Raw genomic sequence first — 22210 nt, forward strand, 5'->3', positions numbered from 1 at the left:
AAATTTAACAAAGATATAGACACGTGCTAAACTGACGATTGTCTGATATTAAGGACAACACATACAGAAAGTCTGTTTACATCAGAGACTACTTGATTTTTTTAGAGGGGCTTCTCCATAACTATAAATAGTACAAAAATATCAAATTGTGATAGGCTCTCTAGAAGCAAATACAGAAAAACACATTTTAACATGTTCAACAGACAACTCATCTGAACAACAATTGAATAAGGGGGGAGGGGGGTCCATCAGTGCCCTGCAGATCAAAGGAAAAGTAATATGAGAGAAACATTTCCTTAGAATATTAGAAAACTTGGATTTAGCATACTCATCAGAGCTGGTCTTAACTGTTTCACTTGTTTGCTTTTGTTAGTACATATAGTGCATACTTTAAAAATAATAAATGTATATGTACATATAAAATTAAAAATAGAATGAAAAAAAAACCATATACATAGATAACAGGAAAAAGAAATTAAAAGTGAAAGTACAGAGGAAGGAAAGAAAACCCAAATCTCAACAAATAAAATCTCACATTTTTCTTGCTACAAATCTTGTGGCCATTTTATGTATTAATTTACTAGAAAATATTATCTGCCTTGTTGCACACCCAAGGCAACTTTTAAAAAATTTATAGTGTTGCTAGTGTACTGTTGCTACTACAATAAAACTGAGAACTATTAGCTATTTTAAGATCCCCATACAAATTTAAATTAAGTTACACACAGCATATCTAAGAAAGCAAGAGATGCAAGACTGATTTTGTGATGGAATTTGTCAGGGTCCCCCTCCAGAGTACCGTGGGGGAGCCCTGATGCCTTCCCTCCAAACCCTACCCGGGGTTCTTGTTCCCGGCCTCACCCCTGTTCTAGGGAGGGGTGGTCAAACAGTGGGGCCTAAACCCCCTCAGGGCCCGCCTGGCCTCTCCACACAGTTCCCCTTGGAGAGCCTGTTCCTCCCACAGGACTCCCCTTTGTTTCCCCGAGGGAGCTTGTTTGCTCCACAAGTCTCCCTGTCACAGAACCGGGGGGCCTGCTCTCTCCTGGCCAGGCCTCCCCCACTCCCCTCCCGTCCCCTCGGCTGGCCCCTTCCCAACCTCTCCTTCTCCTTCCGCCTCTCCAGCCCCTCTCTGCACACCCTTCCTTCTGCCTCCTGTCCCACAACCCTCCCAGCTGCTGCTGTTCTTCTCCTTTTATCCCCTCGCCGCCTCCCACACTCCTTAGTGCTGGCCCTCTTGCCGGCTCTGCTCTTCCTTTCCAGGACCTCCGCCTCATTTCTGTCATGCCGGGCCAGCCCGGGAGGGCCGCGATCGGGCCGGGCGCTTCGCCGGGTGGGCCGAGCCAGTCCCGCCAGGCTCCTCTCCCGGGGAGCAGCCGGGCCAGCAAGTTCCTCGGGCGTAGCGCCGAAGCCGCCGCGGGGCGCCGCCTCGCCGCCGGGGCGAGCCCGGCCCGCCGCCCTCGGGTCGCTGCCTCCTCCGAGCTGTGACTGGCCGCATGGAGGCTTAGTGCACTGGCTACCGGAGCCCGGAGCGCCCAGCTGCCACCGGAGGGCTCTCCTCGGGCCCCTGACTGCCTGCCGCCGCCTCGAAGCTCCTCGGGCCTTCCAATCCAGCCGCTGGGGAGGCGTCGGGCGTGGCGGCGAGGCGGCCATCGAGTCCGTGGCCAGCGGCGGCGGTAAGTCCGGGAGGGGGGGGCTTGCCGCTCCCGGACAGAATTATTTAGAATATTTCCTGTTTGGATTCTAGTATACTAGTTGGCTTTGACATAAGTGCACTGGAAGGCTGTTGCAGTTTCCACTACATGTTTTGTGTAAACATGGGCATGTTTCATAGTCTAGGATTTCTGGAACTCATTCAACATTCAACTGTAGTGCATGTCACAACTGCTGGAAAAACGTGATTTGATTTGTGTGCTGCATTTAAATGTTAAATCTTTCTTTTTTGAAAAAAATACTACTCATGCTTTAGGAAATATATGGATGGAATAAGGTTTGTAGAAACATTGGAGCAGCTCATGGCTGATTTGTTTCCGGGTTTCGGAACGGTATTTTAAACACTGATAGGATCTTTAAAACGATTGCAAATGTTCTTCGGAACCATAAATCATATATAAGGAATGAAATTACTCACCTTTCACTGTTTACAATTATCATACGTTATGCCTGATGTATACGATGATATACCTCTTAAACATTCTGGTGGTACATCTTCATCTTGTTAGTCAATGGTGCCTTATTACATAAAATATAGTTTTGCTATGAAGCCATAAAGTTTATTTATTTATTTAAAATATTTTTATGCTCCTTTCTACCCAATTGGGGTTTCCAAAGCAAATCTCTAGAGCAGTGGTGGCGAACCTATGGCACGGGTGCCAGAGGTGGCACTCAGAGTCCTCTCTGTGGGCATGGACAGAGTTGCCCCCGCCCACACACACACACATCTAGGCCTGGGTCGCTGGGCTCGATTATTAGCATTAAACCTAGTTTTGGGGAAGCAGTGTAGGTAAGTGCTGTTAAACCCCACTGATTTTCATGCGAAGAACTAAAGTGTGATCCTTTAGCTGGGAGTAAGCTTGGTTGCTGGCAATGGGGCTTGCTTCTGAGTAAACCCTCCTAGGGTCATGATTCACCCGTTGGAACAGTTGCATGGTTGCTTCAAAGCAAAGCCACCGACTACTACCAAGCTTACTCCCGAGTAACGCACGCCTCGGAGCCAACCATTTTTTCTAAACTAAAACCTCAAGTTAAATTGCCATGTTGGCACTTTGCGATAAATAAATGGGTTTTGGGTTGCAATTTGGGCACTCAGTCTTGAAAAGGTTCACCATCACTGCTCTAGAGAAGGAATGATATCTAAAGGTAAAAATGCAACACAGAATATTTCAGTAGAACTAACACTTCGGAATGGGTCTGATGACAATGAAAGAGGCTAACATCAATCATGTTGTAAAGCTGTTTAAAAACTACAGCAAAATGGATATGTTAGCTATTTCAGTAGTATACCTGAACATTTCATTTAAAATGGATTATATGCATCAATTCGGACCAAAACAAAAATAATTTGTAAACAGAAACATAATACGTTTCTGAGGTATACATCAAAAGGTTTTTTACTTTTCCATTTTTAACTTTTAAAAGGGACAATACATATTTAATACCTGTTATTTCCTTATGTGTTTCATTGATTGTAAATAAACAATAGCCAAAAAATTGTCCGTTTTTTCCCAAACAATTTTAGTATATTTTCCCTTGTGAGATTAATATTAATGTTTTGTGTTTTACTGTCCCTTCTTTATCCCATCTTCTTAGTTATTTCTGAATGTTTCCCTTTATTCCTGTGATCTTTCCTTCATAGCGGCACTGTCTGGGTGAAGCTTTGCATAAATCTATCAGCAATGTAAGTGAATTGCACTTACAATTTGTACATAAGGGCATGCTTGCACTTCTCAGCTTGCGTTCTGGCTAGTGCTGCTTCAGAGCATTAGCCTCGGCAATTTTAAAAAAAATGATGTTCAAGGGAAGTGATTACACATTAATTTCACGTGAAGCTCTGTGCTATATTCATTCATGTGTGTCTATGTTCATATCATTCAGCATCAAACATCTCATAGTCATTTTATGTGATGTAAAAGCAAGCTTGCAGATAGTACATGTGCACATTATAAAGCTTTTTACAAAGCATGAAATATGTGGTTCTGTGTTATAGTTGGCAATAAGTAGTAATGCAACCAAGCTATAGTTGAGGTACTATATTTCTTCTCATTGTTTCTACACACCGAGATCCAAATGACAATGCACAGTACACTACAGATTCACCAGTCCTTTTTTGCCCTTTTCATGAAATTCCCCTCACACCCAAATAAGCTAGGCTTTGAAGGTCACAGCTGCACAGGTAGTGCCACTGAGAGGAGGGTAAATTATTGACTCCTTGGTATCCATGTGGAGGTGCCTTGATTCCGAGAGGGGGCAGTTTGGAACCTAGCAAATATTTTAAGACAATGTTCAGTACAAATGTAATTATATTAGAACCTGTTGTCATCAGTTCCAAAAACAGTTTGAATTCTTATGGCAGTGAATTGTGATAGTAAAGAGAGTGAGGGTGAAGCTCTAAAGCTATGTCAGGGTTTGTGGATACAGTTATAGCCAATTCAGATAAGAACTGTAATGGTCCCTTAGTGTCTTAGCGGGTAAAACCATGGGTAGGTTTGTAAGCATGGCCTGCAGTTCTAGACAGCCTTAAAAAGAAAAAAGCTCAACTGCAGCTAGAGTTATTTTACTGCAGCTGGTCACCTATTATACCCTGTTCAAGATAAAGATGTCAGATTTGTGAATTCATCTGCCATTTCCTGGACCATCTTTGTTCTAGAATACTCCGCTTGGGTCCTAGTGTCTTGGGGACTGAACTAGGTAGGCATAGTTTTTTTTTGTTTAAAATAAGTTTTCCAATTCATCTGGGGGATAATCTCTAACTAATGCATAAGGTCCCCAGTGGTATGTTAAGTTGTAGCTGAGTAGTAAAGCACAATATGTAGTTATAACATGTTTCATTGGAGGTTCAGTCTCTGTAGCATCTTCTTTTGTAAGACTTCTCTGCCTAAAACCTTGGAGAGGAACTGCTAATAAGAACAGAAAATTCTAAGGCTGGTTGGACCAATGTTCTAACCTAGTGCAAGGCAGCTTCTTATGATTTGCTACCACTCTTAGATATGGCTATATAGGATTGTTGACAACGTGAATTATGAAAATATTTTTAATATGACTTATGAATATAGTTTTTCAAATGAGTTGTTATTCTACCATCATTTTATTGGTCACCTAAATGCGACTATAAAGGAGAAAAGAGAAATAAATTCTGAAGATAATTATGACAATTAACACCATTAAAATGTTTCTTTCATTATATGCTATTTGAAAGAAGTATCTCTTCTCTAAATCAGTATATCTAATTCTCAACATGGTCCCATATGTGAATATTTAATGCTATGGATCAGGATCCTGGAGGCAAAAGGGATCCACCAGGTTTGCAGAAAAATCTGAAACTTTTTTTTAAAAGGAGGGAGATGTAGAATCCTCCCCTAAACAGGAACACATCTGCACAAGTGAATACAACTGTGTTTTTATTGGTTAATTGTTTTTAGGTGTGTTTTTAGGAATTTTTATCTGGATTTTAGAACTTTTAAAATGGACATGATGCTGTGTTTATTGTAAAGCAGAAAGCATTTTTAGATTGTTGTAACCCACTCCGGGATGCATTTGAAGGAAGGGATAGAAATCAACAAACTAAAAAAATAAATCAACTTAGAAGTCATGGAAAGATGAGGAGAAACCAGGTGATCCCACATGCCCTGATAAAAACCCTCTCCAGCTCTCCTCTGCAAACCAGCTGGTGGGAGGGGAGAAGGAATAGGTGCCACAACCCCAGCACCCCACTAAAACCATCCACAAGGCAGCAGCACATGAAGTGAACAAATGTCCCACCTTGGTTGAAACTGGCACTGAGGCAGCCGTCCTGCAGGTGGGTGAGAACCATGGGAAGCCTCTGCCACTGGACCCAGGAGGGAGGGAGGGAGGGAAGAAGATAACCAAGCAGCCCCCCATTGGGTGAGTGAAGTTAAAAAAAACTTTATAAAATATAAATATTAATTATTAAAATGTTACACAGTTATAGATTTTTTTAAATTCAGGGGCACTTATCAGATTCTGGTAAATTAGTTGACGTAGTTAGACACATGATAGCTATTATTACTAATTAATAAAACTGAAACTATAATAAGGTTTTTAATTGTGGAAGTAGATTCCTTGTATGCATGCTTATCATACGAAGGGGCTAGGTAAGTTTTATAACTTGGTATACTAAGGCAATTAAGTTTCATCCTTTTCAAAAGAAGTTAGCAAGTAAGTTTCTAAAACTGGTTTATACAACTAATTGTATGAAACAACTAATTTCATGCATGTTTGCATTGTACATGAAACATCTTATTTCTACTACTTTTGAAGTATCTCTTTTGTAGCTTTGTGCACGCGAAAAAAATATTTTACATACCAGGTATGTTTCCTGATATACTAAAAATGTAATAAATTAATTGAATTAATCAACACAGGATATATATAGGGTTTGTTTGTGACTATACCATCTCTCAGCCTGTTCAGTGCTAAGCAGTCAGAAGTTGAATTGATACCAAGAAGAAAGAATTTGATAACAGTGCAGGAGCCTACAAGCCAAAAGTAGTCTCAGTTTGTGCATTGCTCTATTCAGGCAATGTATAAGTCGAGAAGAAGAACATCCTGGTAAATCACAACTAACCCATGGATAAACCATCTGCAGTTCATTCCAGGCATGAGATGAGCAGAGGTGGTTTGTCATTGCTTTACTTTCTTGGTTTCCCATCCAGGTACTGACTACATCCATGCCTGCTTAGCTCTTAAGTCCTGACAGTCCAAACTGGGCTAAATGGGTTGCTAATGTATAAGTCAACTCCAGGGTCAGTGCTGAGCAACTGAACAGCAAACAAGCAAAAACTCCAGCCCAGGAGTGAAACAAGTATTAGGGCTTCTGGCTGAAATCACAAGGGCTCAGACTTTAACACAGTATCAGCTGGACAGTCTTTGCATTTTAACAAATTCTTTATGCTATAAAATGCTGGACATCTCAACCATTTATGATCCTGGGGACATGATGCAGCTCCTAGAACAATTCTTTTTATTAGTGGCAATGTTAAGATTAAGCTGTTTGCAAGTCTTTGGTTGTTTGGATTCCTGCCATAAACCCTGGGATTATGATTGAGAGATTCTGCAGAAACTTGCAGAAAATCAGTGTGATTTTTTGAAGCTGAGATTAAAAATTCATCTGAGATTTTAGTTTAATATTAAATAAGTTGTAGTAGCCTTTAAACTTGCTGGATTTTCTATTATGTGTATGCATTGTTTTCTAAATCTGCTTAATTATTACTTGTGTCATGTGTCATGGGTATAAAATCTGTTTTAAATATAGATTCTTTCGCTTGTCCTTTTGAGGAATCAGCCATGATTGTAAATAGTGCTACACGTACATTGTTGGTATGCTGATCTGTACTGCATTTTGGCTGTGAAATATAACAGATAAGTTTAAAGATATTAAGGCTCACAAGAATGTTTTCAGCCAGCTTGTTCAATATAGAGGACTATAATCCCTACTGTCAAGTTTTTGAAGGCCCATACATGGGGGGGGGGGGTGTCACTTACAGGGAAACATACCCAAAGAGTTTCTGGCCATAGAGTGACAATACCTGGGGATTGTGTGGGGAGATGATCTGGATCAGGTATCTGCAACCTGCGGCTCTCCAGATGTTCATGGACTACAATTCCCATCAGCCCCTGCCAACATGGCCAATGGCATGAACATCTGGAGAGCCGCAGGTTGCAGACTTCTGATCTGGATGATACAACTTTGTCAATACAACTTGTTCTAGGAGCAGCACTGGCCAGATCACAGTTAGTGTGTGTGACTTGCTTTTGACCTGACCAACCCCTATGTTACCTTTTATCCTGCTTGTCAGTTAGGTTTGATGGTTGTGTAGTAGTTCTAGGAAATCAGTGATCTAGGAAATACTGGACAAGGTCAATAATCTGGGTGAAGGAGTTACAGCTAAAAGACCATGGATTTTCTTTAAATGTAAAAAAGAAAATAGTTAATTATTGGTTCTGTAGATACTTTTTAAAGATTTTGATAATTTTAAAACTGTACAGCAGTCTGATGATTAATCCTTTGAACCCAATGATGGAATGCTACCCTTTTAAAAATCAAAAATAATTTTGGTCCACTGGGGGAAAAACAGTAACAAGAAGTATGTTAAACCCTGGTCTCTCAGAACCGTGGCTTCCTCATTAGAGATTGGATGCGCGGACATAGCGAGGAATGTAATTAAGTAAACTGCTCTGTCAACCTTTCTGTTGAATTTAATTATAATGCTAAAATTACAAACGCTTAGCAACGGTCGGGGCTGTAGGTATTCTCCTTTAAATTTCTATTAAAATGCCATGGAAAAAATAACCCACAATTCCCTGATAGCATATAAAGAAGTATAGAGTTTTTATTTTCCTGAGGTGAAACCTTCTCCTTACTCTCCCCAGCCAAGCACATCCTTCAGTCATATCAGAAATTGTAGAACATAGTAGGAAAGTGCTACTTTTCGGCCATGCAGGGTGATAATTATAGAGAATAACAGAAAATAAGTGCAGTCATTTTCTAATTTGATATTTGTACTGATCTTTGCCTTTCTCTGAATTAGATCTCCCTGCTGAAGCAGAATCTAGAAATGCAACTGTCTCAGTCTCAGACCTCAATGCAACAACTGCAGGCACAGTTCAGTCAGGAACGACAGAGGCTTGCCCAAGAAATTGAAGAACTCGAAGAAGAGCATGAGCAGAGGAACAAGTCCCTGAAAGAGGCACACATGCTTGCATTTCAAGCTTTGGAAGAAACAAACGAACATGGGCAGAAAGTATGTTGCTTTAATGTTTTGATACTTCTGACTTAATTGAATGACTGAACACAGTAATCGAAAAAAGGTTTATTCTTATTTTTAAATATTTGTCAAAGAAAAATATTGCCGCCTTTGGGCCCTCAATAGAAAAAGTAATTATTTACCTCCTGTATCTTACAGTGGTCTTAGAAAGCAATGATCCCTAAATATTGTGCTAGCAAAATAGTAGACAGACATGGAGGAAGGAATAAGTGCTTTGCTGACTGCATATTTTCCATCCTCTCCTAAGGTTATGATCAGTGGGTTGCATCTGGAAAGCATTTTGGGGGGTCAAAAGGACATGTCTGCCAACACAGGAAAGGGAAGGCAATTTTTGCTTATGTTCCTCTTCCGACTGGAGATTACTATATGATATCTAGTGCTGCTCCTGGGGTCCCTTGAACTCAGTGGATAACAATTTGAGGCCTGCAGTGGACTGCAGTAAGAGGGGGAGGACAAGAAAGTTATTTTCCACTAGCAGAATACCAACTTCCTAATAAGAACCTGCAGAATCAAAATAATGATTCATCTAGTCCAGCATCCTGTTTCATGCAGCAGCCAACCATTGCTTTGGAGGGATCCTCGCTCGCTTCCCTAATTACTGCCCATTTATTTGATACCCCTGAAATCTAGTACTATGGGACAGGAGAAAAAATTATCTATCCACTTTCTCCATCCCATGCATTACCTTTGCTCAATGTTGGGTCTTCAGTGCAGTTCACAGAAGACTGACAGGCATGCTTACAGAAGCTTCAGAGCACTTGGAGTGCTCACCCCACCCCGTATCCAGTGCCGAGAATGAGTCAGTTTCCCACACAAATGGTCACATGACAGAGGCAGGGAAAGCCCTGCTTCCTCAGTTCTTTCTTTGGCACTGAAGAGGGATGACTGGCTTCAGCTAAGTGCCTCATTTACCTCAGAATTTTTGCTTTTGTTTTATCTTCTTTGTTGAGATGGTGTTATTCAACTAATGTTCTAAGTGTGTAATGAAGATGGCTCAAAATTATGAGCATAATGAATGCCTTTTCTGCTTTCATAAGACTCATGTCTCAAATTCAGGCCCATCTTGCCACCTTTTTACTCCAAGGGCCAGATGTGAATGGGCCTCAAGACTTAAGGCTATGCTGTGGGAAAGGTCTTTCACTTTGGTGGATACTTCATGGACAGATCTTTAAATAAGGCTTGCATGCCATCAGTCTCCTTGGACCTGATGGCTGTATCTGATCCAGTGGCGGAGCTACAAGGTGACAGGTGGTGCGCCATGCACCGGGCGCACACCTGGGGGCGCAGAAAATTGCCCCCATTTCTAGGCCCTCCCCTCTTCCCTCTCCCTCACAGCCTCTTGTAGGTACTCTTTTCCATTATCTGTTTTAGTTCCTTTCCTTTCAGGCTGAAAAAAGTCCTGTTCACAGTACAGGCTAAAAATGGCCTGAGGAACTACAGTTCCCAGGAGATCTTGGGGCTCACAAGGTCTCCTGGGAAGTATACTTCCCATCAGGCCGTTTTTAAGCTTGAACTGCAAATAGGCCTTTTTTTCAGCCTGAACAAGTTCTAAGAAAAGGAAAGGAACTAAGGTATGTGTGGGAAGGTGGGAAGGGGGGGCGCCTGGGGGGCAGGGTGCCGCAGGGGGTCATGGGGGCAGAAAATACAGACTGCACACTGGGCGCAGTTTGGCCCAGCTACACCTCTGATCTGAGTTTGGTGATCCTGATCCAGTTTGGTGGCCAAACGGTCAACTTCTAAAACCCCTGTTAAAAAGGCCAAAAAGAAGGTTGAGAATAGTTTTCAATCCAAGCTGCTGTCTCTTTGATTCTGAAACTCATTGCAGGTGCTTCCACAGACTATTTCCCTACTCCATCAACTGGATGTTTCCTCTCAGCATTGATCACTATTATCTCCTCAAAACTAAGATTTTCCTGTTCAGAGTCAACAGTCTCTTTGATGTCAACCATTGATCTCCCTGCTTGGACAAAGGCCTTGACACAGTCCTCCATTGTCCAAGGACACCCTTCCAATTATTTGGCAGAAAATCATCTCCTTCTTCCTCAGAAGGTGATGCTTTTGAAGTTCCTTTACCTCCCTTGGATCATCTTTTCAGCCTTCAGGTTTCCATTCTCATACTTGCCAGTCTTCATGTTGTTGTTGTTTGAGGATGTATACGCCCCCATGCACCTATTGGGACATGTCTCTGCCATGCCATATCCCTTCTTGCCAATCTTTAAAGTTAGGCCATCTTCAAACTAAGCTTCCACTACCTCATGCCCAATTCACTGAGATACTTCCCTTATGTCACAGGACTGGATATCAGTCTTCCTCTATGGACAAGGAGAGGAGGAAATTAGACACTTTAGGAAGAAAAGTATATTCTTCTTGTAGTCTTAGAGTATCCAGTTTCACTGCTGTGATGGGATGTTATCTTTTTTCCCTTTGGGACTGCATGGCACAATGTATTGATTTCTTACCAGGGGACAGAAAGACTTTGGACAAGGTCTTGTTTTCTGAGCACTCATCAGAGCAGAACCGCTTGATTCCAAGGATCAGGCAGAACCCAGCCCTCAATGCCAAGGATTGGTTGGAACCAATCCTCTTGGCACCACTTCATCAGAATTATTTGCTTGGTGACAAAGTTCACCGGAACCAATTGCTTGGTGCCAAGGCAACAGTCTGTTGGGTCAGCCTCTGACTAGCACAAAGGCTCTGATGGTCTTTCCACCTTTTAGACCTGTCCCAAGGACTCAATAAGAGTACAACCCTATTCTTCATCCTTGGGTGAATTCGTGTCGCTTTTCGAAGTACCTGGTCTGGATGGCCAAAGCTCTGATCTTATCATGGCCCCCATCAGATGTCTCCTCTTCAAACTAAAGAGTCCCAAACGCTTTAGCAGATACACAGATACAGCAGATATTTTTTACCATGCTCAAACTGGCTTTCCAGGTCTTCCTAGTCATGGTGGTGGTAGGAGAACTAAGGAGTAGCACTCCTCCCCCTTCAATCACATGGCCATTTGGATGGGAATCTTCCCTCCCAAGGGGAGCAGAAGGGGGAGTGAGTGCTCTTCAGAGCTGCAGAGCAGACAAAAAGCTTGAAAAATTTTCTGTGCCAGGCCTGTGCAAGTGCAGTCCCAATGTGTGTCTGCACAGAAACCCACTCAATGAACTACAGTTACAGGTAAGCACAACTCTGTATTTATTTATTTATTTATTTATTTATTTATTTATTTATTTATTTATTATATTTGTATACCGCCCTCCCCGAAGGCTCAGGGCGGTTTCCAACAACATAAAAATTTAAAACATCATGAATATAAGTTAATTAAAATACATAAAATATTAAACTAGAGATGGCTTCAGCTATTCTATTCCCCCTTTTATGAACCCACGGGAGGCCAGATGTTTACTTATTATTGTGGTTGATATCATCCCGGCTGGCCAAACGCCTGGTGGAACAGGTCCGTTTTACAGGCCCTGCGGAAACTTTGTAAATCCCGCAGGGCCCTGATCTCACCTGGAAGCCTGTTGCACCAGGTAGGGGCCAGAGTACACGTGAAAAGCCCTGGCCCTTGTAGAGGCCAGCCCGGATCGCCTTTGGGGCCAGGGATCACCAGTAGGTCCGCCTCCGATGAACGGAGGGGCCTAGAAGAGGCGATATAGGGAGAGACGGTCCCGCATAGATATGCAGGGCCAAGGCCACGAATGGCTTTAAAGCTATCAAAACCAAGAACTTTAAACATGACCCGGTACTCGATGCGGCAGCCAGTGCAGTTGGTATAGGACCGGAGTAATCCGGTCCCTTGCTGTTGCTCCGGAAAGGAGTCTGGCTGCCGCATTCTGTGCAGTTTCAGTTTCGGATCATGGCCAAAAGGTAAAGCCAGCTGTAGAGCGAGAGTTACAGTAGTCTAATCTAGAGGTGACCGTGGCAATGGATCAAGCAGTGGCCCAGATCAGAACGGGAGGAGATCACGGGGCCAGTTGCGTGCCTGCCGAGATGGTAAGCTGCCTGGAGCATTGTCTGGGTGACCTGGACCACCAATGATAGAGATGGATCCAGAGTCACCCCCCCAGGCTCCCTTGGCGGACAAAGTTAATTTTAACGCTCTCACCAAGAAGGGTAGGCAGTGAGCCAAAGGCCACCGGACACTCCCGGCCCAGCCACAGGACCTCCGTCTTAGTGGGATTCCAACTTCAGCCGACTTTGCACTCAACCAACCAGCCACAGCATCAAAGACAAGCGCTGGGAGAGCATCAGGGGCGAGGTCGGGCTGCCCTCCATTGTAGGAACAAGAGAGCTGGGTGTCATCAGCGTATTGGTGACACGCAGCCCAAACTCCGAACTAGACTTCGCCAGGGGTGCATGTAGATATTAAAAGCATCGGGGAGAGTATGTCGCTTCCTTGCGGCACCCCACACATAATGGGGTTTATCGCTTGGGAGATCACACCCGGAGATCCCCGATGCCACCTGCTGTCCTCGATGCTCGGAGGAACGAGATTAGCCAATTTAAGGCTGAATCTCGAACCCCGGATACCAGCGAGGGCGGTGTGGACCAAAAGGTCGTGGGTCTACCATATCGAACGCCATTCGCGGTGAGGATCTAACAACACCAACAGCCGAACCGCCTCTGTCCAAGTGTAGTCGGAGGTCGTCTGTACAACAGTGACCAGCACCGTCTCGGGTCCCACTTGACCAGTCGCGGAAGCCAGACTGGAAGGGATCCAGTACATTTGTGTCATCCAGGAATGCAGCTGGAACTGAGCCGCCACCGCTTCAATTACCTTGCCCAAGAATGGCCACAGAAATTAAGAAACTGGTAGTGGCACGGATCTCCAGGATCGGCATGCCGGGTCTTTTTTTTAGGAGGCCGGGCGGACCACTGCCTCTTTAAGCCGAATTCTCAGAGGAGAAAACTCATCTTGCTCAAGGGGAGCAGTTGACTCATATCCAACAGGTGGCTCCGAAGCTCCTCCTGCCCGGCTTTCACCAACCAGGGAAGGGCACCCTTGGGGTCAAGGAAAAGGGACAAGTGGTAGGATCATTACAGCATCCAGGATCCTGTCAACGATTCGTTGGGTCAAGTATTGGAAGTGGTCCAAGAAAGGACTCCAAAGGCGGCCCAGTAGGGCCTCTAGTTCACATACCTGTATCAATAGTGGCAGGGAGGGATTGGCGGAGGGTCAGGACTTTGTGTGTGAAGTAGTTTCGCAAAAGCCTCACAACCTAATGCCAAATCAGTCTCTTTTGGACCTATCGAAGAGGTCATCAACGTCCGAATTACCACGTAAACAATTGTGCTGGGTGCGAACTAGCAGATTCAATAGCGGAAGCAAAGGTATGCCCGCTTCGTCTTGCCTTCACAGCACTCCTTCATAGGACTTCATAAGCCGATACGATATGGGAGTGTCTTGACCCCTGCGTCAAGTACCGCCCGCCACCCTACGCTCAAGCACCGGGCCTCAGTTCCCTTTTTTCATCTTCCTCCAAGCCCTCGGTGTACCAATTCGAGCCGGGTTGAATGCGAAGGTGCGGAGAAGGGCGCTTTGGAAGCTGACTCACCGTCGGGACGTGGCTTCAGAGAGCCTGGTGTCCCAGCTCTCTACCAGCTCATCTAGAGTAGCGCCAGTGGTAGGGAGTTCCGTAGAGGCATCTTTTGGAACCGTTCTGGTTCCATTAGTCTCACATGGCGCGGGCTAAAATATGCCCGTCACCTAGGCGGGGGCATAGAAGCATAGCCACCTATCCGAGCCTTCAGGACATAGTGTAGTCAGACCATGCGGCACTCTTTCTACAGAGGATAAGACCACATGCACACCTGCCGCCGAAGACTAGGGTCCAGGAAGTGTGGCCTCCTTGATGAGTAGGGACACCAGTATTTATAAGAGAGAGGAGCCTGGCGTCGCCATGGATGACCACTAGATCAGCGGCCACTGACGAGGAGGCCGAATCAACATGGACGTTGAAGTCACTCCAGCACAATTAAGCGAGGGTGCTCAGCGCCCACTCAGAGAGCGACACTCCAGAAGCGTGGACAGGCTATCCGGCCGATGCCTTCTTAGGGTTGACCGGGTACACTAGCAGGCTAGCCAGCTTCTCTTGGTAGTCCCAATGAAGGCCTAAACACTCCATGCCATCAATCACCGGGACAGGGGACGTCCTGAAGGCGATAGTATCTCGGATGAGCAGAGCAGACAAAAAGCTTTTACTGCAAAGTCTTCGGACATCACTTCCCAGAGCACCAGAAGGGAGCCATCAGTCAACTTAGTCTGTCTTTTTCTGAAAAAAGGATTTTATTCCAGATATTTTCTCATTGATAAGGATGGTAGTGATTTTATTCCACATATTTTCTCATTGATGAATGGTGGCGATTTTATTCCAGATATTTTCTAATTGATAAAAATGGAGATTTTATTCCAATTGCTTTCTCATTGATAATGGTAGTAACCAGAACTGTACACAGTGTTCCAAATGAGATTGCACTACACTGTGGTATTAAAATGCTGGCTACTGTTTGTGTATTAAATTGCCAGGAAAGTCCAAACCAGTATGTGCATTAATGGGTATTATTTTTGAAAGCCTGTGTGGTGTAATGATTACGAGCAGTGGACTCTAATCTGGAGAACTGGGTTTGATTCCCTGCTCCAGGTGATCTTGGGCTAGTCTCAGTTCTTTTAAGACTCTGTAGCCCCACCTACCAAGCTGCCTGTTGTGGGGAGAAGGAGGGAAGACAACTTTGAGACTCCTTACAGTAGAAACAAATGATGTGTAAAAACCTGACTCTTCTTTTTTATACATTTGACTTGATTAGTTAGCTTTTGTCTGCTGAAATTTCATTCTTCTGACCATTGGCATGACCAGATACTATTTTAATTAATGAGAATATCACTTCAGTGATATGGGACATGTTGGTGTACAGATAAGCTGGTTGAAGAGAAATAGTGTACAGCCTCTCAAGCCTTTTCATTCATATTCTATTCCTTTCTGTCCTAAGACACATTGGGAAAGAATTGGAATACTGTCCCTTGATCCATATTCATGTAATAGGCACCGTGGGTACAAAGCATTACTACTTGATTTAGGCAATGTATAGAAAAGGCACTGTCGTTTACCTACATTCCAGTACCAATCATTATGTTTATCCCCATCATGCACACAGATACAGGCAAACAACTTCCCTTATTCAGGTTTCGTAGGATATATCTGAATAGAGGTAATTAATATTCTCTTTTAAAAAAAATTTAAACTTCAGGCTTCAGTAAATAATGAATAGAGTTGACTTAACAGTAATGGAATAATCAGATGAAAACCCACCTAGCTTACTATTAAAATATTTCCTACCTATGTAGAGAACAATTCTTCTTTCAAATTTCTTAGGAACTTGAAGAACGTTTGCAGCAAAAGCATTCAGAGGAACTTCAGACTCTAAAAGAAGCCCACAAACAAGCTATGGAAGCTTTCAAACTAGAAATGGAACAGGAACTGCAGACGCTTCGTTTTGAACTGGAAGATGAAGGGAAAGCCATGCTGGGTACAGTACTTCCTTGTTGCTTAGAAGTTTGCTTCTAGTGCAGATAGGTAGTAATTTCTGTTCAATATACAGAAAGACAAGTGTGGATTGTTTTCCATGCATTGGGGCATGGCTGTGCCTTACCTTCAAACCCACCAAAACCCTGGCTAGTTGCTGAGCAATGTAATTACAGCCTCCCAACGCGCCTCCACTTACAGAGTCTTCTTTCAATATAAGCTGTTTATGTTTGTGCTGCTATCACCTATTTACAATAATATTTTTTTATCCTTTAGCAAAAGCTAAATATAGAAATATAGAAACACAGAGCTGGAAGAGATCTCAAGGGTCATCTAGTCCAACCCCCTGCATAACTCAGGAAATTCACAATTATCTCTTCCCCATGCTCCCCCATTCTGTTCCCAGAGAAGACCAAAAACCGCCAGGATCCCTGACAATCTGACCTGGAGAAAAATTGCTTCCTGACCCTGAGGTCATGATCAGCATTACTTTGGGCATGCAAGAAAGGGCCAAAGGAGCTGAACACTGATACACTCTTCCTGCCTCCCTCTTATGAGCTACCTAAGTTCATAGTATAAGCCTTGCTGTCAGATGATCATCTAGCCTCTGCTTAAAAACTTCCAAAGAAGGAAAGCCCTCTATCTCTAGAGGAAGTCTGTTTCACTGAGAAACCAGGCTATATAATGATCTTACCTGAAAGTTCATTCTCAATATTTGGGGGGGGGGGGGTAAGGGGCGATTGACACATCATATCAAATATATTCTGTTCTTGTATTGAGTTCAGTTGCACAAGTTTAGTGACTGGGGATAGTCCAAAGTCTATGCTCACAATTCAAGAGCAGGAAAGCATATTTTTTCTGTGGGAAAACAATGCCAAGACAAACTGGAAAGAATACTGGGAAAGATGAGCCTGATAGTGAGAAATGAAAGACTAGTGAAAAACTTACCTGTTTCCATACAGGTATATATCAGTTTACAGTTGGTTCACCCACATTTCCCCCTTTTTTTGCTGTACCTGTCTTCACTCAATTCCCCTTTGGAAGTATGTATGTACCATTAACATTGGAGAAGGATTACTTCATAATTGCTTGTCATGTTTTCAGAGGATTATATGGATGCTTTCTTGCATGAGCAATAAAGAAAACAATCAGGAGACCCTCTGAATAATGTTACTAAAAAAGACTTCTTAAAATATCACAAAATGGTATAAAACTTGTAAGTGAACTGTATTCCTTGCCAGTAATGTTAAAGGCACAGTCAACAAGACTAATGATACTTATGCAACTACATTTAACTCAAAAACACCCATAAGTGCTATCTGGGAAGAAATTAAGATTGTTTTTCCAACTGCAAATATTGCTAATTGTTTGCCAGGAAAACAGGATCAGCTCTAGCATACATTCTACTTGGTAAAAAGGAAGCTGGACCCCAAAAGGCCCTGGAAAGCATGACTCCTAAAAGACATTTTATATTTAATTTGATATTCAGCACCATTTCATTAAATATATACTATCATTATGTTATAAAACCTTATCCTTTTCTTGATGAAGTGACAACTTTTTTCAACTAGGGAAGGGAAAATATGTCTGTATGTGTGCATGAAAAATTGAGTTATCTTTTCAAAAACAATGATATTATTATACTCTGGTTTCCCTTCAGATAATATAAATCTTCCAACTTTTACTAAATATTTCTGTGGAGTACTATATTGCTTTAATGTAAATGCATTTAGTTTTTTGTAATTATTTGCAGTTATTCTGCTTAAAAAGTTCTGCTTATTTCTATTTCCCAGCATCTTTGCGCTCAGAACTAAATCATCAGCATGCAGCAGCAATTGATCAACTAAGGCATAATCATCAGCAAGAACTGGCAGCGGCTAAAATGGAACTTGAAAGAAGCATAGAGCTCAGCAGGCAGCAGGTACATTTCTTCCATAGATACAAAAGAATATAAGCATGTTTTTATCTACAGGTATATGGGATTTGTTCTCTATCTGCCTTATGTAATCAAGTGTATTTTTATCCTACCCTTTCTGCAAGAAGCTCAGAAAAGTCTACATGGGTTTTCCTTCCTCATTTTATCTTCACAATAACCCAGTGAGGTAGGTTAGATTATGTGACTGGCTCAAGGTCACCCATATATTTATTTACTTCAATTTCACCCCAAAGGGTTTACAGTATTCTCCCCTTTCTTCATTCATGGCAAGTCTAGGAATTCATGACTATTTTTTATGGCAGAATAGGAATTTGAATCTTGGCCTCCCAAGTGATAGTCTAAGCACTACAGAGCACTGGCTATTTATTATTTGATTATTATAACTTCTTTAGTAGACCTGTTGGTAAAGAATATAGTATTTCAAAGGTTCCTAGTTATCAACTGTTTCTTTACACTCAAAAGCTACTTGAGTTGACCCCCCTCCCCACACACACACTGTTTTGTATATTGAGACATCCTGAGTGTCTCAAGGATGGGAATGAGTCTACCATTTCAGAGAAATAGCAAGGGAGCAGAATGTCTCCCCACCTTCTCTGTATTTGATTGGGTACAGGCCATTGGTTTATGTTTTAAATTGGATGCAGGTCATAATTTTCACTGATGTTGGAGTGAAAATTATGGCTTGTATCCAATTAAACACATAAGAAATGTGTCCTTAATAATAGAGGTGTGTGGAAATTTTGTTCTTTGGGGTAGCTGGACCCTCAGAAACATCATAGTGGAAGGCAATAGCAAGAGGGAAGACTTAGCAGAAATTTCTGATCTCTCTTAAGAAAGTGCCTTGAGATTTTTTGAATCTGGCTGAATACAGGCCTGTGTGTGTGCACTTATACGGAATGTTCCTGGCAGTAGAGGCTGGATGTTGAGAAGACAAAGTGTACAGATGCTAGGCCTGGGCACACAAGGTTCTGTTGGCGTGCGTGTGGAAGTTGTTGAGGAGAGTATCAGCGCTCAGGTTCTTCTCCCATAATCATTGCTCAGCCTTGCTTCCATTTCCAAGTGATTGCAGGTAGTGAGGAAACTGATTTCTCATGATTAATTCATTGCAAGGAAAAGGAAGGAGGGGAGGAGGAAAAAATAATTCTTGACCATCCCCAAATCCCTTGCACTGATATCCTTTCTAAATTTGTTTTGAATGTGTAACTAGAAATATAAAGATGAGTTTTATTATATTCAGACAGGAACAAACACAACACATAGAAATATTGTAAAACGTTCTTTATTTCTCTGCACTTTCTAACTAGGAAAATGAATTTGTGTGCCGGATATCAGATCTGCAGGATGAATTGAGACATCGAGACCACCACATATCTGAACTGGATAAGGAGATACTTGCACTACATGAAAACATAAGTGCACTAACCAAGGAACTGGAGTTTAAAGGGAAGGAAGTTCTCAGAATACGTAGTGAATCCAACCAACAAATTAGGTATGAATATTTGCGGCATCAGGTAACAAGCTCGAATTCCTTGAATAATCAATCAGGGACAGAATGGCACTTGATTTTTGAGATGTTAAATAGGGTTTAAAAGCCTTTTTTAAACAGAGGCTGGATGGTCATTTGTCAGGAGTTCTTTGATTGTGTGTTCCTGCATGGCAGGGGGTTGGACTGGATTGCCTTTGTGGTCTCATCCAATTCTATGATTGTATTTTAGCAGACAGACTCAAAACTGTTGCATCTACATGAGTCATTTGACGTCTGCTGACCTAAGCAATACAGCCTGAAGTTTGGATTTACCACTCACATGATATTGCAACTTGCACTAACTGTTTATTCTGTTTACATTTATATCTCACTTTTTTGCCTAGTCAAGGCTACCAAGGTAGCTAACAAAGCAAGGTGAACAAAAAGACATCACAGAACAATATATATATAACATATGGCAAGAAAGGGGGGTTATTGCGGGAAAGCTGCTGACAGAAGATGTGATAGAGGCAGCCAGATAAATATCCTTGGTGAAGAAATATCGTAACTTTGGCACCATGACAAAGAAAGCCCTCTCTTGGGTTAACACCTGTCTGACCTTAGACAGTGGGGTCATCAGAAGCAGGGTCTCAGAAGCTGACTGGAGTGGTGGAGTATGTTCATTTGGCAATTCTTAAGATTCGCTGGTCTCAAACCATATATGGTTTTAAAGGCACCATCACATAGAACTGTGTCTGGAAGCGAACTGGGAGCTATTGTAGATTGATCAAGACTAGACTGATGATTTGGTCCCTATCAACCACTGCAGTCATCATCCTGGCTGCAGCATTCTGTACCATTTCATATTTCTGAACACTTTTCAAGTTACCATCCCACATAAATAATGTAACTTAGAAGTTATTGACATATGTACCGCAGTGGCCAAACCATTCCTGCTCAGGGAAGGTTGCAGTTGGCTAACAGTGGAAGCTGGCTAAAGGCACTACTAGTTACCACCACCAGCTGCATAACCACCAGTTGCCCCAAGTCCAGCAGCATCCCCAAGCCTGTGCCTTCAAGGAGAGAATAACCCTATCCAGGACAGCAGTCCTTCCACTTACAAGTAGCACTTTCATCTTGTTGGGATTTAGCTTTAGTTTCTTAGTCCTCACCCACCACAAAACTGCCTCCAGGCACTGACTGAGGATTTCTACATCCCCCTGGGATCAGAAGAAGTATGTCATCCAGATATTGGTAACAACCAAGCCCAAATCTCCAGATGATCTCACCCAGTAATTTCATGTGGATGTTAAGGAGCTTGGGTAATAAAATGGAACCCCACAGAACTCATAGTTCAAAGGTTACTGCTGAAGCACAATCCTAAAATACCCTTAAGAATATTTTTGTTTCAACACATTTGTAAAGCATTAAAGGAGATGATATTTTGCTGAAATAAGCTAAGAAGCTAAAGAAATGTAAATAGCAGAATTGGATTTTGTAATCAATGCTACTACAGAACAAATCCTTTGCAAACAAGGCAGGAAGTCAAGATGAACAAAGCTGATGTAAAAATAACTTTTTTTAACATAAAATAAATTAAACAGGCTGTATGAACAAGATTTAAACAAGAAACATGAGAGAGAGATGGATGTCATGACAGCAGACCACATCAGAGAGAAACAAAGCTTGCTGGCAGATTTTAATAAGACCCAAGAGCTGCTGAAGGAAATTAATTCAGCTTTGCAAGTTTCGTAAGTTTTATTACATTAACCAATTGCATATGTGGGCTGCGTTGGAGTGGAATTAGTCTATACATTAATAAATAATGACTGATATTTGAGAGGCCTACATATGTAGAAATATTTTATTGAATGTTTCTACAGAAGTTAGTAGATGCACTAAGCAAGAGAAGTTTTAGCCTCTACAATAAAAACCCGCTAGAACCCCAGTATAGCCACCAACTTCAGTGGAGACATTTGGGTCTAAAATGTGCATGAATTGGACCCACAGACTGAGATGTGAGCAACAGCTGACCTGTAAGCTCAGTCTTGTAAGCAGACCACCCTCACTAGCCCCTGCAGTCGGGATTGGGATGCTGCCCTAATGAAGAGGAGCCCTAGTTTGATGCTGCCCTAATTAAGAGGAGCCCTAATTTTGTATTTAAAATACTCTTCTGTTCATTTAAAAATTGTTTAAAATTACAGAAGTCAGTTGATAAGCACCACAAAAACTAGGAACCACCTGAATTATTGGTGAGCCATTTTAGCTTTATTAACTAAGTACTGAATTGAATAGAAGGCTCCTCTTTAATACCTTAATATGGGAAATTGCAGTGGCGCACCTGCAATGGATACATAGGGAGTCAAATGTCCCTGGGCGTCCCCTTGTGGGGGGACGCAAGAAATGCAGGTCTGTTTGTGGGGTTTTTTGTATTTTTAGTGTTTTTTTCCAATTTGGCCTGCAGGTGACGAAGTTTTAAGACTAGCAGCACCAAAATTTCAGGGATTTTTTGGGAGACTCTCCTGATGATATCACCCAGGTTTGGTGAGGTTTGGTTTAGGGAGTCCAAAGTTATGGACTCCCAAAGTGGGTGCCGCATCCCACATTGTTTTCAATGGGAGCTAATAGGAGATGGGGGCTACACTTTTGAGGGTCCATAACTTTGGACCCCCTGAACCAAACTTCACCAAACCTGGGTGGTATCATCAGGAGGGTCTCCTGAAGATATGCTGAAATTTTGGTGCTTCTATCTTAATAATTGCACCCCTGACAGCAGGCACCCCCCCCCCAAATTTCC

General features: G+C 42.5%; 1 protein-coding gene across 4 annotated transcripts in view; it reads left to right on the top strand.

Moving 5' to 3' along the window:
- The window catches only part of FAM184A (family with sequence similarity 184 member A), a 98352-nt gene that overhangs the window by 64091 nt on the left and 12051 nt on the right, over positions 1–22210 (top strand). For 3 of the 4 annotated variants that reach the window (XM_048492144.1, XM_048492119.1, XM_048492135.1), the window contains exons 10-14: positions 8265–8477; positions 15863–16016; positions 17806–17933; positions 19253–19437; positions 21018–21164. In XM_048492144.1, the coding sequence (XP_048348101.1) occupies positions 8265–8477; positions 15863–16016; positions 17806–17933; positions 19253–19437; positions 21018–21164 (827 nt within the window). The remainder of the gene's footprint in view (positions 1–8264; positions 8478–15862; positions 16017–17805; positions 17934–19252; positions 19438–21017; positions 21165–22210) is intronic. The other variant, XM_048492128.1, reaches the window with a different exon arrangement.

Source organism: Sphaerodactylus townsendi, linkage group LG01, assembly GCF_021028975.2.
Source record: "Sphaerodactylus townsendi isolate TG3544 linkage group LG01, MPM_Stown_v2.3, whole genome shotgun sequence".
NCBI classification, from domain to species: domain Eukaryota; kingdom Metazoa; phylum Chordata; class Lepidosauria; order Squamata; family Sphaerodactylidae; genus Sphaerodactylus; species Sphaerodactylus townsendi.